Raw genomic sequence first — 18,250 nt, 5'->3', positions numbered from 1 at the left:
GTAGGCAGAGTCTCTAGTGGAACCAGCTGGTGAGTAAAGGAAGGACCTGTTGGTAAGGAAATTGGATCTAAATGTTTTAAGCCCATGAAGGTAATAAATTATCCACTAATGCGATAAAAAAAAGAAGATTCCCGGACATGGAGTCTTAACAGGGTATTGTCTTAAGGGCATGGACTTAAAATGACAAAAAACAATAAGGTCTTAGGAGGTGAAGAACATAATATGAGGGAGGGTGGCAGAGGGATGGTTGCATTGACAAAATCTGGCAGAAAGATGTGAGTGTTTGATTTGGTTATATATGGCTAAATGCAAATGTTTTCGGTCTACAAAAAGCAGATATTACCATGTTTACTCCCTGGCTCTGAAGGGAACTACTTTGTTTGTGGATGTGTTCCTTGTGAAAGGGAGGCATGCAATATGTCATAGTGAAGTCAGCTAATGGCTGAAATGGCCTGCCACATTGTCCCTTAATGCATGCTATAGTGGGTGATGAAAAATGTGAATGACACAGCAACAGATTCCTGGATGAAGTCTGGCTGAAAACTCCTATAAGTAGGTAGTGAACAACTCACAATTTTTTTTCTCACTACTGTAAGGCCTGCTCCTCTCATAGGCCAGCATTAGAAATTCTCTTATATGCTTTTAAGTGGTAGATTACGATCTGAAACGAGTAGCCCTGTCATTTTTAGTATGGCCAGAATGATAATAGAAAGGCCTACTTACTGGTGAAGTTGGATTTAATATTACTATTTTAGAAATTCCACTTTTAGAAAGTGGGAATCTCTCTACACTTGTTGCCTTGCAGCCTGTCTCAAATTCACCTCTGGTCTGTGCTGGTTGACAGCTCCCCTTGTGCATTCCACCCAGACAGCCATAAACACAGAACACTGCATTCACCTGCATACTGAATGGGTCTCCTTGGGAAGGAAGATGAAAGGCCTCTCACCTACACTTCAAAGGCCAGTGGTCTGCCCTCACACAAAGGACTGATATCCCCCATAGGGACCCTGGCAGGGTCGCTGGGTTGAAAGGGAAATTGTGCACTTCAAAACCACTCTTTGAAGTTTCCTCCACTTCAAAGGCATCTTGGGTATATATACTGGGTCTTTGACCCCATCAAAACAGACACTTCTGGACCTACACCTGGACTCTGTCAGAGGGACTGCCTGGCTGCCTAAATAACTCATCTAGAGTGCTTTGCTGAGATGGACTGCTGCCTTGCTTGTTGCCCTGATGCTTGCTGGCCCCTGACTCTGCTGAAAGGACTCTGCCGTCCCCTCAAATTCTCTCTAAGGGCTTGAATTGAGCTTGCCTTCTTTTCTGAAGTCTCAGGGCCACAAAGACTTCACCAAAGACAGAAAAATCCGTGTGCATCAGAAAATTGAAGCAACACCTGCAGAAATTGACCTAGCACCTGCCTTGTTTCTGAAAAATCACTGCTTCGCCTACATGATCAACGCAGCGCCTGCTCCTTCTTGCCTGCGCATCAAGGATTTTCAAAGCATCATCCCTGGGCATCAAAATCTCCCCACATCGCAGTGAGGAACAAAAGCTGCGCTGTTGTAAATCGATGCATCCCCTTATGGCTTGCAAAGAAACAATGCAACATCTGTGCCACGCCAGAAAATCCAACACAGTACCTTATTCTTCAATGCATCTCTTCAAAACCAAGGCATTGCTCCTGTAAATCAACACATCACCTTGTAGCGTGGAAAGAAACAATGCATCCTCAGTGCTGCTCTAGAAAATCTGACGCAGCACCGTATTTTTCGACGCATCTCTTCAGCTGCAACCCTGTGCTTCGTTATTTTTTATGCATCCCATGTACTTTGTACTGTGGAGTACTTTTTGTGGTGTTTTCACTGTGTTACTGTATGAGTTATTGCATAAATTCTTTACACATTGCCTTCTAAATTAGACCTGCCAGCTCTGTGCCAAGCTACCAGAGGGTGAGCTCAGGAGAATTTAGACTGGGTTGTGACTTACCCTGACTAGGATTGTGGTCTCTACTTGGTCAGGATGCATACCTCTGCCAGCTAGAGACCCAAATTCTAACAGAAGTAAACAAATCAAAAAAAGAAGGAAAGAAAGAAAGAAAACAAGAAAAATGGATAAATGAAGGAAAGAAAAGGGGAAAGAAGTAACAACAAAGAAAAAAGAAGGGAATAAAATAAAAGGAAAAAGAAAGAGGAAAAGAAAGATTGAAAGAAGAAATTAAAGAAGTAAAAAAGAAGAGAGAAGAAAAGGAAAGAAGAAAAAGGCCAGATGAAAGAAGGAAAGAAAGAAAGAGGGAAAAGACAAAAACAAAGAAAACGAGGAAGCCTGAAAAAGAAAGACAGGGTTGCAAAGATAGAAAGAGCACACTGATTAGCTTATAGTCAAAGTGCATGTGAGCTGATAAGAAAATGCTGCAGTCAAATAAACAAGGCCAGTACAAAATAATTGACAACAACATTAGCAGCAGATGGGATCTGATAAAGCTAGAATGTGCCATGTGGCCACATCATGAGCTTCTTGCTATCACATTAGGCTCTAAACACAAATACAACACTAAAGTAGTTCTAAACTAAAAACAAAGCCCTGTAAGTGAAAGGAAGTGCCTTATGTGCGGATAAGCTCCTTGTGAAAGAGCAAAATGCAATCATTCAGTGTGAAGTTAACCAGTGGCTTAAGTGGGCAGACCCATTGCCATACCGTATGCTTTAGTGGGTGGAAACAAAATGTAAATCACAGACCAGTGGATGAAGAGAGGTGACCGAAAGCCGCTTCAAATAAGTTTATTACACAAATAACAAAATCAAAAGGTATAGGCTAATGGCAGACCTAAGGAAACCTCATTTTGTATTCAAAACAAATATCAAAAACAGAGAAATGGTTCACTAATCAACACTGCTTAGTGCAATTTCAAAATTCAGATTGATAAACTGTAATATGAACAATATGAACAAAACAAAGCAGCAAGATTGTTTGTGCAGTTTAAGCTACCTTCCCTTTCCAAGAGCCGAACAATTTTGTAGTATCCTAAAGAACATATATATCTATCTATATATCTATCTATATATATATATATATATATATATATATATATATATATACATACACACAGTTCGCATGACCCTATCATCCCATTCAGAAGAATGAAAAATAAGTTACCCTAATAATGCAATACCAGTCACGTTCGTTAAGCAATGATTAATGTGTAATTAGATCGTAATGTATAACTGGGCGACATAGTTTCGGTCAAATGGTCAAATTTATCATGTTTTAATTTTTTGTGCTCAATGCGTTATTTTTTACAAACTCTTCCCCATTCACCAGAATTTAGACTTGAACAGTGATAGCCTTCAATATATTCCATATTGTTACATGTAAAGTTATCTGTCGAAGAAGTGGTTAAGTGGCAACACCCATACACTGACCTAACAAGTAAGGAACTGAGTAATGGGAACATTGCTATTTACTGCATAATGTGTGAAACGACTAAGCGAATTCTTTACAAAAGAAGTTTAGACAGTGTCGGTATTGTGCCCTGATGTGGTCATTACTACCACGTTTGTGGTTCCAGGGTTATACTGCTCCCATAGTTGGTGGCCGGCCCAACTTTAACAATATAAGTACTAAATAAGTACTTCTAGTACTAGCAAGATCATTGCATATAAGGAAGGGGCATCCCACACATCTAACTTGATTCCTGACTCAACTTCCTGATTTAAAATGTCTGGTTTCATTGTTTTGGTCTTTGCATGTTCATCTTTGTATCCTACCTGTTGATGGGTAAAAAATTGAGAACTTACCGACGAAATAAAACAATCAATTTACAATGTACTTTGGCTCCAGTTTTGAGTCTAGTAAACTCATTCATTTCATGACAGGAGATGCCCCGAAGGTTATATGTGCATGAAAGCAGGAAGGAACCCTAACTACGGCTACACTCACTATGATTCCTTCAACTGGGCTTTTCTTGCACTCTTCCGTCTTATGACACAGGACTATTGGGAGAACTTGTTCCAGCTGGTAAGATATGTCTTATTTCATTTACTGATGAATTTAATTTGGTTTAATTGGTCTGTTATTCACCTACGGTTGCAAACTTTGTTTTGTATTCTGCTAAAATTACCTCACAGGCCCTAATGCATCACCACATTTAAGTCTATGAAGTACTCAGATGCTCTAGAATTTCCAAGAAAACGGTACTTGAAATTTTCATGTAGCAGGATAGCTAGGCTTTTTCCCGTTAATCTTGCAGTATGATGGTGGACTAATTTAGTAATTTATAGCGTGAAATTACGGATCTAATGCATGAAAATCTTTGCATTCGTAAAGTATGTGCAACTGACTGCAAATGCAAAGTCCCTTTTCATAATGGAAAAAAAAGACTAAAATAAAATAAAAGCTCCATCATCAAATTTGCAACGTTTTTCTGTTTCTGTGCTGTTATGTTTTCTGTTAATTAAACAATAAACGCAAAAAACTTGGAGTCAATAGAGACCAGAATAGCACTTTGTAGTTCACAAAAAATGCACGGTTAGCCGTAAGCACCAGCAAATGTGAAACAAATCACAAAAACAGTTTTTCATAAATGCCAATAACTGTGAAAAAAGGCACAAATGCTATCAAACTAATTCATGGGGAAACAGCCTGAACAATGACTGCTAAACAACGACGTGCGTTGTCCACGAAAGCGGGACAACGCTTTCATGAGCAATGACTCTGTGTCCTCTCCGATCCTGAGTGTTTTCCTCTGCCTTAATCACGCCTGTTCGTTGTTCAGTACTTGCATGGTTAAGGCCGAGAAAAACAGGGTCGTTGCTCATGAAAACATTGTTCTGCTTTCGTGGACAACGCATGTCATTGTTCAGCCGTCGTTGAACCTTCTCTCTCTTCTCGACCTTCAGTCTCTGTCTCTTATACTTATGCTCCCTCTACCATTTCACCTTTTATTCTCTGCCAATCTCTTGAGCATTTCTCACCCTTTACATGCTACTTTCTATGCATCTCTCCTACTTTTTAATTAATTCCTTGTCTCTTTCTTGTGAATTATCCAGTCTTTCTTTTCGGCTTCTCTGTACATTTCACATTCTTATTCATTCCTTGCTGCTTTTTTTGGACATTCCTAATTCTCTCCCTGCCACTTTTCAGTGCATTTCTCGTTCTGGCTTTTTTGGGCATATATTGCTCTTTCTCATAAATTGTTTTTACTCTTTTCTGTGCTTTTCTCTTTCATTCTTTAACATTCTTCTCTACCGTTTTCACTCAATCTTTACCATCTTTTAGCCTCTTTTAGTCTCCGCCCCTTTGCTTGTTTTTTTAGTTTTGCACTATCAAGGGATCTGTTGCATCCTCTTCTCCTTCTGTTTCCTGATCTTTCGCACTCCTTTTACCACCAAAGGGACCTTTCCTGTCTCTTTATTAGCTTAGGAAATTTTGTTCTTGCCTTACAGTTAGAGGAAGTAGATTCCAACATTTAGCAGCATCAACAGTAAAAGCCTTTTCACCTCATCTGGCCCCCTTTGTGCGAGGGACCTGTATCCAATAGGCTCCCGTGGATCCGAGTTGTCGTCTAGGGTAGTACCATTTCAGTCTAGAGGTTAAAAATTCAGATCCTCTACCATGAACCATCCATTGGGTAAGGCATAAGGTTTCAAATGTAATGCGTTTTGCTACTGGAAGCCCCTGCAGTTGTCTCAGACTACCACTTGTGGATGCTGAGCAAGGAAGATCCAGAATAAGTTGGGCTGCTGTGTTTTGAATAGACTGAAGCTTCTTGAGTGAAGCATTATCTAGATTAAGCAATAAAGCATTGCAATAATCTAGTTTGGACATCACTAGTGCCAGAATGGCTGTAATTCTCCATTCCCTTGTTAAATAGGGATGGATCTTCTTCAGCATCCTCTTCAGCATTCTCAAAATCCAAAAACCAGTTTTAACAGCTTGATTAACCTGCGGCATACAGGTGAGACAGTTGTCAAAAATGATGCCCAAATTTCGGGTGGTCACAGTAGGAACAGGGGTAATTCCACAATCTGGTGGCCACCAATAAGAGTTCCATAATTCTTTACTCTGGCCAAAGCACATAATTTCGGTCTTGTCCCCATTGAATTTAAGCCAATTTAGGCCCATCCATTTATGATTTTTTTCACGTGCAATTGTTAAAACGCTCTGCCACTTCCTCCCAATTTTTGGATACAGGAATGATCATGTCATCGACGTAGGAGGTAGGCATAAAGCCAAATGAACGAATAAGTCTGGCTAAAGGGGCCACATACAAATTGAAAATTGTGGGGCTCAGAGATGAGCCCTGGGGGACTCCCCATGGAAGTGAATAGGGCGGAGACTTAAAATCTTCACAGCTCACTGAAATCGGTCTATTTCTTAAAACCAAGTCTGGGATTTTCAGAGCATTCTCTCTAATTCCTGCTTGATAAAGGTGGGATAGCATAATCTGAGGTGAGATAGTGTTGAAAGCTGCTGATAAATCCAATAGAACCAATATAGCTCCCTGTCCCTCATCCACTGCCCTGCGAATCATACCTGAGGTGGTGACAAGTGCTGATTCTGTACTATGAACTTGCCTAAAGCCGTGTTGAGAGGAATCCAGTCCTCCTGAGGTGGTTAAGAAATTGGCTAGTTCCATGTTAATATGTTTTTTAAGGATCTTTGCCTGAAAGGGCAGTAAAGAGATGGGCCGTAAGTCACTTAGGTCATCTCTTGCTCCCTCCGGTTTCTTTTTCAACGGTATCACAACTGCATCCTTCCAGGAAGGGGGATAGACTCCCATGGATAGGACTTCGCAATAAAGTGGGGTTAACTCTGTGGAGACGATATCAGAAACCTGGTGTAAAACAAAAGGAGGACACGGATCTCTGGGGATGCCTGAATTAATTCCTAGCATTAATTTCTCAATTCTCTCAGGAGGTAAAGGCTGAAAATTATTGAGTAAAAGAAACACTATCCATCTCATCAGAGTGCTTAAAAGTAGAATGAATTTGTAGGGCTTTGTTTTCAAAAAGGGCGGCCACCTTATTGCAGAACTCTTGAGAGTTCTCCAATTCCAAAGAAGGTGCAGGGGTGGTTAAAGTCCGTACAACTTTAAAGAGTTCTCTAGGGGTATTAGATGCTTCCTTAATCTTTTCAGTAAAGTACACAGATTTAGCTTTGTAGATGGCTTCTTTATAATTTTTAAGAGCCTCTTTTAGTTTTCCTTTCTTAAACAAATTGGGATATAACTTCCACCGACGTTCTTGTTGTCAGTATCTTCTTTGGAATATCTTAAGATCCTTAGTGAACCAGGGGTGCTATCTGTAGCTGACAAGGGCTGGTTCTGAGTGACGGCCCAGCAAGCCTCCGAAGCTAGTCCACGCTTTTCCTTTTTTTTTTTTTTTTTTTACTCATAAGAAAATCCCACCACACTACACGAGGGTCATCAACCGACATCAAACATGGTAACCCAGTAAACCAGGTTAAAACCTAAGCAGATGCAGCACTTCACCTCTCCCGGGCCTTCCGCATGCTCTTATCCAACCACAAGCCCGTGAGCGAGGAGGAAAAAGCAGATGGAGAAAGGGAAAGGAGGAAGAAATAATCATTGGACTACATATCGAGAGTAATTCCATTTTGCCAAGCATTTTCCCAAATGGCCCAACATTTATCGTTATTACCCATTGGACCACTACGTTCTAAGCAAGAAAAATAATCTACTAAAGACAGCCAATCCAAAACATTCGGGGGCATAGGGCTGACCCATTTTAGGCATATTTGTCTCCTGGCCAATAGCATCAACAAAAACAATATACCCTTATGCGGCCTTGATAAGTTCTGATCCCATATGGACCTGGGGGAGACACCAAACAATACTAGAGGGGGAGTCACCTCCACATCGGTGCTTATAAAATGCTCAAGGAAACCATTAATCCCGACCAAAAAATACCTAGATTTGGGCAGGTCCAAAACATATGTACATCGTTTGCATTAGGCTCCCCACATCGTAGACACATTTTTTCTGACTTCCCCACAGTGGACAACCTCTGAGGAGACCAATAAACCCTATGCATCGTAAACAGTTGATTTCTTTTTTTAAAGCGGCTGATCTAGTTACCGACCATAGCATACAGCTTCACATTTCCCAAATATGCACTAAATCCAGATCTGGCAAGACCTCTCCCCATTTCTTCTCAAGAGGCAAAACCTCTGAATCTGATGCATCAAGCAATGACTGATACCAAACAGAGACTTCTTTACGTACCAAGATTGAGGATAATTTCTCTTCCCAAGGATTATACACCCCCCCTTTCTCCTGAAGGGATGCCGCCCATCTTGCTAGTTGTAAATACTTAAACCTTGAAAGCTTATGGTTTGTTAATTCCTCAAATCTTGACCAGGGCACCAGTTTAGAATCCTTCAAAATTTGTCCCCACTTCGTCACACCCTTTAGCACCAAAGCCAGCTGGTCTAAAAGAAACTCAGGAGTGCCAGGGGAATCCCAGACCAGAGACCTGGGGCTATAATAATAAATATGAAGAACTTGGCATGCCAACCACCATACTCTAGCAGCGTCCTTAAGAAGCTTCAATCTTTTTGAAGAATTTCGGGTGACCAAACTTGTACAAGAAAAAACTACCAGCTGCTGAAAACTCTTGCGTCACTGCAACCCAGAAGAAAGTATTTTCGGACATATCCTGTAGCAAGTGCCTAACATTTTTCAAGTGAAAAGCTAAATAATATTTGTAAAAATCTGGAGCTGCAATCCCCCCCCTTACCCTTGGGCTTGCATAGTTTTTGCCAGGCAATCCTGACACCTTTTGAAGACCAGACAAACAAGGTTAAATCGGCTTACATCTTCTGAAACCAACTCTTCTTAAATTCCAAGGGGATCATTTTAAACAAGAATGTAAATTTAGGGAGAATGATCATTTTAAGAATATTTACTCTACCTATAAAAGACAGAGGGAGCCCGGCCCAAGTCTTACGTAAGTTGTGAGTCTCCTTACAGAGCTTATCAAAATTAACCCTAGCCAATTCTTCAAGATTGGAAATAACTTGAATACCCCGGTATCTAATCTGTTGCTTAACCAACGGACTATCAAAAGTAGTATTCCAGCACATAATCTCAGTTTTCTATGGGTTAACGGAATAGCCCTGAAATTCTCCATACTCCTTTAAACATAATAAAATTCTAGAGAAAACCTGCGTCAAGTCCCCAGTGTATATCATAAGATCGTCAGCATATAAAGCAATCTTCTTCTCCCAGCCCATACATTGAAAAGGAGGGATCGTTCTATCCACCCTGATTCTGGCTGCTAAAGGTTTGATATATAAATTGAAAAGAAGAGGAGATAGTGGACAACCTTGTCGCGTCCCTCTCTGGATGCTAAATCTGGAAGATAACTTATCATTAATCAAAATACGCGCTGATGGATCTTTATAAATAACCTGAATTGCCTTTATAAAGTTCGGACCCATCCCAAAGGCCTCCATTACATGGTGTAGAAAACGCCAGTTTACCCGATCAAAAGCTTTAGCTGTATCAAATGTGAGGACTGATAGGGGAACTTTTTCAGAGGTCGCCAGATCCACTGCACCCAATAAATCATGAGTCAATTCATGCAAATATCTACCTCTGACAAACCCTTTCTGGTCCTCATGAATCAAGCCGCAAATCACACTCTGAAGCCTGTTAGACAAAATATGGGTGTAAAGCTTATAATCTGAATTCAACAGAGATATTGGCCTGTACGAACTACAGAGGGCCTGATCTTTCCCTGGTTTCAAAAGGAGGCTAATGACTGCCTCACTCCAAGACCTGTGCATATCCACCCCCTCCTGTAAAAGAGAATTAAACAGTGATGTCAAACTAGTTACCAACTCCTCGCAAAGGTAGCCCTATAGTTAGGCAGACCATCTGGACCCGGAGCCTTCCTCTTCTTTAAATTCAGAATCGCTGCTCTCACCTCCCAGGATCTATTTCCCTCACAAGTTGGTTCTGATTCGATGCTGTTAACTTAGGAAGATGAAGCGCTTCCGAATAGTCCTTTACAGACACTTCAAACGTTTCAGCAGAATACTGATCTTCTGTATACAGGTTCTGAAAAAACCCACAAAGGCCTCCTCTATATCGGGATTGGTTATGAATACAGCTCCTGCACTCTCTGATTTGACAAGTGAAATTACATTCTTAGAGCAGTCTGATCTGGTTTACCAAGCCAAGAGTTTTCCACAGCCTTCCCCATATTCATAGTGGGCGAAGCTACTGCATTCCCATGCCCTCTCGCTTTCCCCTCTAAGAATAGACCCAACTCCAATCTAGCAGATTCTAACTGAGCATTAGAGACCCCCTTCTGTTTTTCCTCCACCCTTGAAGTAGCTTCCTGCAAGGAGGCCACCTTAAACTAAAGTTTTTTCAATTGATCTCTCTGGGCTCTATATCTGCAAATGGCCAACCACGCAAGCCTACCTCTAATAAAAGTTTTATGTGCGTCCCACAGTGTCTGCAATGTGGTGGATCTGTAGTTCAATACAAATAATTTATTGGTCTCTTTCCTCAACCCGTCCACCGTTAACTCATCCAGAAACAAAGTACAATTAACTGTCCACCGGGAATAGACACTTGACTATTAAGGGGAACTTGCATTATCACTGCTGAGTGATCTGAAAGATGTGCCGGGGAATGACCAACCGATATTACCATGTCTCTTAACTGATGTTGAATTAAAAAGAAATCTATCCTTGAATGATGACCATACTTCTTATTATTAAATGTGTACCTGAACCCCCCCACCCTTCTGATGCCAAATGTCAATTAAACAAAGATCCAGCATTCCTTGTTTTATCCTTGACCGAGTTCTAGGTAAATTAACCATTGGTCTTGGTGTAGACTTATCTAGAGAAGGATTCAATAAAATATTAAAATCTCCACCAATTATAATTGGGTGTTTAGCAACCAGTAAATGGGCAAAAAGATCTTGAAAGGGTGAAGCATCATCAACATTAGGACCATAATACCCAGCGATCGTAAACCAGGTACCATGTAAGGCGGCTTCCATAATCAGCCACCTACCCTTAGGATCTTTCTTAATATTAACAACCTTCACTCCTACTGACTTCTTTATCAAAATTGGCACCCCCTTAATCGCGCATGATTGGTTTGTACACGCACAGTAACCCACCCAATTCAGATGTTTAAGATATACCTTCCATTCGGTCTCTAACAAATGGGTTTCTTGTAAAATAATTACTTCCTCCTCTACCCTTTTTAAAAATTCAAAAATCCTCCTCCTCCTCCGGGGAACCCGTAAGACGTTTACGTTCTATGATAAAAACTAGCTCCTCTCTGCTTAGCCATTGTCAATTAGAAAAGAGTTATCACCGGAAGACCAAAATCTCAACAGAAAGTTAAGGCCCCTCATACGAACACATAACATACTACTGAGGATATTTTCAAGCATTGCATAACTTCCTACCCCCCCGCTGTTCCCCCACCCAACACCCACCTCCCATTTCATGTGAAGAAAAAATAAAAACTCCTAACTTGTACCCAAACACACCCAATGCCTCCTCCACCCACGGGAACCCTTCCTCGTCGTTCAAAGGTGACTGTTACCACCCAGGTGAGCTGGACATCGACACTAAATTTTTATTTTCTCAATTAATGCCTGGACTTCCGCAGGTTCCCTGATATTGTACATGGTATTGTTCCACATAATCTTCAAAAAAGCCGGGAACGCCATCTGAACTGTGGCGCCATGGGACCTGAGATCTTGCATGTACTTCCCCAATTCCCATTGCCTATCTAAAGTTGTTTTAGAAAGATCCGAACAAATCAGAAATGACCAATCGCCCATTGAAAAACTACCTGCCTTGAGAGCATCAGACAAAATTCTTTCTTTTACAGAGTAAGTGCCAAAATTAACCTGGATCTTCCTGGGGGTCTTCCTATCAGGCTTCCTCCTAAAGGGATCCTGATGGACCCTTTGTATATCCTCTTTCAACTTTGTCTGATCCATTGCGGGAAAAAAATTCTCATAGTTAATACAAAGGCCTTAACATCATCTCCTTCCAGCCCTTCGGGTATATTAAGTAGCCTAATATTATTGCTCCGTAACTTATTCTCCAAGGACTCTAGCTTCTCCTAGACCATCTTGCCATCACGTGTCAACTGAGAAATGCCCTGGGAATTGGACAGTACTCGGGCTTCCTGCTCTGAAACCGACATTTCCAAATTACTTATCCTCTCAGTCAATGCATTAAGTTTAGTCTCCAGTGCCGCACAGGACTCTCTGATTTTCCCTTGGTTGTACTCAGATACCTTAAATTTGCCTCTGATCTCCTCAGATAAGGAAATCAAGAGGTTCTGTACCACAGAATCATGAGTAGGTAGACCTGACTCTAAGGCCTTCGTGCTTAAGGAGCCCTGCGCACCAGCGCACACCACAGGTTGTTGCGCTGACTCATTCTCCCCAGCCTGCTTCCCATAACCAAGGGGGGAGGCTGAGAGGATCCAGGAGTGAGGGGAGTCCTCTAAGGACTGTGGGGGCTGCATCTCTGCGCAGCGTGAGGTATTCCTCAAAAAGGGTGCAAGGGGAGAAACCAACTTGTCTCCCTCGGAAAGTAAACCTTGGACTCACAAAGCCTTACTGATTTTGGTAGGCTTATTACTGTGCCTCTTTCTGGGAGACAAACTCCCTTTATTAGATTTTCCAACCCCCTTCACTTGCACCTCTTATTTGCGGACCCCCCCTTGCTAGAAACTTGCGAACAGTTAATTGCGCTTTTCTGAAGGGCCTCTTCACCCTTCCGAACACTGAGGTAAACTTTCTGACTTTGCACCAGTGGGGGGCCCCTAGAAGACACCCGAACTCTTAATTTAACTGGCGTCATATGAACAGAGCCTCCCAAAAAAAATAGAAAAATACTCACTGTGATTCTTAGTTTCCTTAGTTTCCTCCTCCAATTCCCTCCAATAGATGCCAAAAGCTGCTTCCAAACGTGGCCCCCGGAAACATCTGAGATAAAGTAGATGTCTCCCTCGATGCAAAACAGAAGCAACCTCTGGCCAAAACCCTGAAAGTGGAGTACCGATACTTGGTGTCTCCATGGGAAAAATAAACCCCCCGTCTCACCCTGACTCACACGGGGGCGGGGGCGTGGTGCTAGGCTCATCGGCCTCGCAGCGCCCAGGCGCGGCGTTTCGGCGTCAATAAAGTCGAACGCTGGCCGGGTAAGAGCTCGCGACCGCGGTGTTATGCGGCTGCCATGTTCCCTCCAAGCTCTTCCTTCTTGATACAGTTTCAATGTCTGACCAATTTCCCTTTAGAGTCACGTAACTCAGGGGAGCTTGGCTTAATAGGCCTAACGATTAATAAATGATGATCTTTCCAGCTGGGAGGGGAATTTATTAATGTTAACTGGTCCTCTGCTCGAGTAAAAATCGCAGCTAACAAATGGCCTGCCACATGAGTGGCCGAGTTAACTTTTAACCCCCAATCTAATGCTGCCATAAAGTGTAGAAAGTCCTTAATATGCAGATTATGAGTGTCTTCAAAGTGGAGATTGAAGTCTCCTAAAATAATGGCTTTACTAGCCAGGCTCTAGTAAAGTTGGCCAGTGTTGCAAAAAATTAGTGTAAGGTCCAGGTAGTCGATAGACAAGCAATCCCTCTAATAGTAATTGTTTTGATATAATTTAAAATACATGGCTTCACATGTCTCGGAGAGAGAGGCAGTCCCCCTCCATATGCAAGTGAAGTGTGATTTACAAATAATAGCTAAGCCTCCCCCTCTCCCATCTGTCCAATCTATAGTGGGCATATCCCAAAGGAGTAGCCTCCATAAAATCAAGCTTGGAATCGCCCAGGTTTCTTTAACAAAAAGGCAGTCAAGTTTGTTTTGCTTAATTAAATCTTCAATTTCTGTTTTGTGCTTAACCAAAGAGCAAGCATTTATTAAAGCATAGGTAAACAAATATTTAGTTAATGAAGAATCCTTAACTTGCTTTTTTCCTCCCAAGAACAGGGGCATATCACAGGCCCTTATCTCATCCAGTATCTGGGGTGCTCAATCACACTGCATACAATTCCATTCTCTCATATTATCTAAATCCATCTCATGCATACGTGGACTACCAATGAAAGAATGAAGAGTTTGTGAGGAATAGCATCTACGATCAGAACCTACCAATTTAGAGGCATAGTTACTGGCCCCGGTCCTGTTCGGGCGCGGACAGGTGCAGACAGGCTTGCCTTTGGCACACCTTCGGCGTGCCCGCTGCGCAGCCGCAACTGCCTCATAAGCTCTCCCCGCCGGGTCCCAAGAGCCGAGGCTCACGTGATCACCAGCTTCTAGACCGCTAACCACCAGAAGTGATTAGTGAAAATTGGACGGGCTCTAACAGGCCCTTAATCCTAGACCACGTTAGGTAAAACCCCAAGATAGCCCTTTTAAAAAAAAAAACACACACACACCACACGCATCCGTTAAAATCTTAAAAAAATAAAAACGTAGGTTTTTACTTTAGAACTGCAACGACTTTAAAATCAGTGTACGCAGTGGCAAGGTAATCAGCACTTACTCAGTCCTTTGCGCTGCGCGGCTGCAACTGCCTCATAAGCTCTCCCCGCCGGGTCCCGAGAGCTGAGGCTCATGTGATCACCAGCTTCTAGACCGCTAACCACCAGAAGTGGTTAGTGAAAATTGGACGGGCTCTAACAGGCCCTTAATTCTATGCCACGTTAGGTAAAACCCCAAGATAGCCCTTTAAAAAAAGAAATGTGCACACCACATGCGTTCGTAAACATCTTTAAAAAAAAAAAACTTGGGTTTGTTACTTTAGAACTGCAAAGACTTTAAAATCAATGTACGCAGTGGCCAGGCAATCAGCACTTACTCAGTCCTTCGTGCTGCGTGGCCGCAACTGCCTCATAAGCTCTCCCCGCTGGGTCCCGAGAGCCGAGGCTCACGTGATCACCAGCTTCTAGTCCGCTAATCACCAGAAGTGGTTACTGAAAATTGGACAGGCTCTAACAGGCCCTTAATCCTAGACAACGTTAGGTAAAACCCCAAGATAGCCCTTTTAAAAAAGAAACGCGCATACCACACTCATCCGTAAAAATATATTTTTTAAAAACTTAGGTTTGTTACTTTAGAACTGCAACGACTTTAAAATCAATGTACACAGTGGCAAGGCAATCAGCACTTACTCAGTCCTTATCTTAATGCTTTATTAATTTATAATTGCAAGGACATGGCCATGGTACGGTCAAAACCAAACCCAGTTCTAATGTTTGTTGACAATGCTATTCAAATGTCAAGGAGGCCCAGTGGCCTTCAGGCCTAATTGACAGTTTTGGTATATTTCTGGCTAACTGGGTAACCTAGACCTGGGATCCAACTTTACTAAACATTACTACATGGTTTGTGATCTGGAGGACAGCAAGACCTAATTGATTTTTATTAAGAAAAATAATATTGGGAAAATCAGCCACGTTCCATATTTCAGAATTGCCTTTTATTCCTCATGTACATGGTCACATTGCATATCCACCAGGTGTCAATGGTTTAATTAATCAGTCATTGTACTATTTAGTTTCGTTCAGACTGCCATGAACAATTCAGTTGAGGTCCATCTGGGGTTCTATAATTGAAAATGTCTCCTGATTTGTAACATAAGGGGTGGCTTTCTGGGATGGCATACTTCTCATAATCTCCAGATAGAAGAAAATCGAATTTGCATGCACCTCTTGGGACTACGACCTAACATTCCCTATTTCTTCTTACATGAAGAAAGATTAAATTATGCAGAGGACTGCATGAAATTAGCTCTGATGCAATTAGAGCTGTTCACCTGGTCCAATGTCCATGCCTCCCTAAATAAGCTTATAATAGAGGATTGCCTTGCCTGTGACCTGGGCCTCAAAATCTCCTGGCTGCAGCACATTCAATCTACAGCTGACATATTAGGAAGGCCAGAGCTATGTGTTAGAACCCAGCAGATAACACGGGAAGAGATAGCTTGGGCCAAACACACGTAAAGGGGATTTGTGTCAATGTCCTGGGACCCTTTAAAACATGTTTCACGCCTGCCATTTCAGCATGTTTGCAGTTTTAAACTGCCAATTCGACCACGCCATATGGCTCTTTTGCCTAAGGTAGACCCTAGGCAGCCCACAGGGTAGGATGCATTATATTTACAATGTAGAACATGTGTTTCACGTTTTACATGTCCTGGTAATGGAAAACATAAAAATGAGTTTTTCAATACTGTAAGGCCTATCTTTTCCAGAAGATAACATTGGGTTGTCTTATTACATTTAATAAGCACTAACTTTTGATCAAAAACAGGTACACTTTCATGTATGGTCTCAAATGAATTGTAATTTAAAATCCCATTTAATGGTAAAGTCTGGTTTTTAATTCGTAGTTCTGAAAATGCCACTTTTAGAAAGTTCGCGTTTTCTTGTCCAAATCACTTGGTGCCTGAAGCCTGTGTCCCGGGTCACATGACTGTGAAAAGTTTTGCAGTTGGTCTTTGTGTATCCCCCCCAGACAGTGAGACAAAGGGGGCCTAGTGTGTTGGCAGGATGGACCATGTACCATCCTGCTAGGATGGGTGAGACGGAGCTGTTACCTGCCCACTTATATTTCAAAGGGCTGACATCAGCACACTCACAAAGGAACTTTATAGCAGTCCTTTGTCATCTTAGACTACTTGGAGCCTTGGCAGGACAAGGGAGGAACTTTACAAAACCTAATATATGGGTAGCCTAAAAGTTTCCCCCAATTCAAAGGCTGGTACAAAGGTATGAATTTTGGATCCTCTGACCAACTCTTCAGTACACTCCTGAACCTTTGGAGTACATCAGAAGGGGCTGCCTTGGACCCCCAGAGGACTGCCCTGCTGCTTGAGGCCTTCCTTGAACCTCAGAGCACTGGCCTTCTACTACCGTAGAACTGCCCTGCTGCTTGAGGCCTGCCTTGCTGCTTGAACTGAGGATTACAAGAGTGAATCCATGACCTAGTTGGCTGATCTCCTGTATGAGCAACAGGAACATAACAAGCTGCAGAGACCTTGAACCCTGTACCTGGTCACTACTGGAGTTTGTCCTGCCCCCCCCCATAAGGTGCCCCTCCAGTTCTGAAACCTTCATGGTGGTGCTGAAGGTGCTGCTCCTGACTAATCCTGAAGGGGGGACATGGAACATTTTTCAGCTAAAATTGGCCTGAGAATGGACAGAAAACCGGTACCTACCTGCTCATCAGTCGGCCCGATTCTGCAGTATCTCCTGCTACGTTATTCTTTGCAGCAGCAAATCCTATGCAGTGGAACCTCTCACTGAAGGTATCTGGCCCCGTAGAGCCCTCATCAGTTACAGCCTAAAGCTTCATCCTTTCTGCCGATTTTGGTCCTGCAAAAAAAAAGTAACAAAGTCCAAAGGTAGAGATCTTCACCACAACTCCGTCCCAGAGCAAAGCCTCCTCCTGTGACAACTCCAGCTTCCTTGCCCTGCTGAACTTTACCTTCTCAGGAACTTTCCTTCAGAACTTCTAAGTCCAAAGATAAGCTGAGACCGAAATCATTTTTTGTAGCCGACCTGCCCTCTGTTCCAGTTGGCTTGAATTTTTGACTTTGCACTGGTCTAGCGTGACCAGATACCCATGGTTCAGGCTTTCATCTTTTTGCTATAAACTTTAAAAATGTGTATCATGTTCTACATGGTCGGATTTAATTCATTTTGGTGACATTTTATTTATGACAGTTTACTACATTGGTTTGGGATTTTCATGTGTTTCGGACAACAACACTTTTTGCGTGCTGCATAAATACTTGACACATTGCTTTTAAGTTAAGCCTGACTAGTTTTCCACCAAGCTACCCAAGAGTTAGGCAGAGCTTAATTTGGTGACGTTTGTGGTTCACCCTTACAAGGAGTGTGATAGTTGCTTGAATACAGTTGTTGCTTCGGAACAGTCTTCAACCAATTAAAAAATAACCACATTTCTTACAACTACTTTATAATCCGAACAACAGTGGACATAGAGCCATATTTACCCTTGGTTACAAACCCTTGGAAGAGATTGTTGTTAACAAGATTTCTATTGGGCGCTGTCCAAAGCCATCTTAGCTTTTCTGTGGGACAGTATGAGTCAGCGTAAGACTTCTTGCATACTTTTAGGTTTACTTCTTCTGTGGGCTTCCAGCTATTTCATTTGTTAGTTTCAGTGTCATTTAAAAATCTTTGCTTGCTAGTGGTCAGTCATGC

The 18,250-nt window shown here is 42.1% G+C and overlaps 1 protein-coding gene across 1 annotated transcript in view; it reads left to right on the top strand.

Annotated features, from left to right (window-relative positions):
• Window positions 1–18,250, top strand: part of SCN4A (sodium voltage-gated channel alpha subunit 4) — a 1,135,018-nt gene that overhangs the window by 551,870 nt on the left and 564,898 nt on the right. The window contains exon 9 of the mRNA XM_069238085.1: window positions 3,873–4,014. Coding sequence (XP_069094186.1) covers window positions 3,873–4,014 — 142 coding nt within the window. The remainder of the gene's footprint in view (window positions 1–3,872; window positions 4,015–18,250) is intronic.

This window comes from Pleurodeles waltl, chromosome 6 (assembly GCF_031143425.1).
Source record: "Pleurodeles waltl isolate 20211129_DDA chromosome 6, aPleWal1.hap1.20221129, whole genome shotgun sequence".
In the NCBI taxonomy this organism is placed as follows: domain Eukaryota; kingdom Metazoa; phylum Chordata; class Amphibia; order Caudata; family Salamandridae; genus Pleurodeles; species Pleurodeles waltl.
This window is presented reverse-complemented; position numbering and strand designations above follow the sequence as displayed.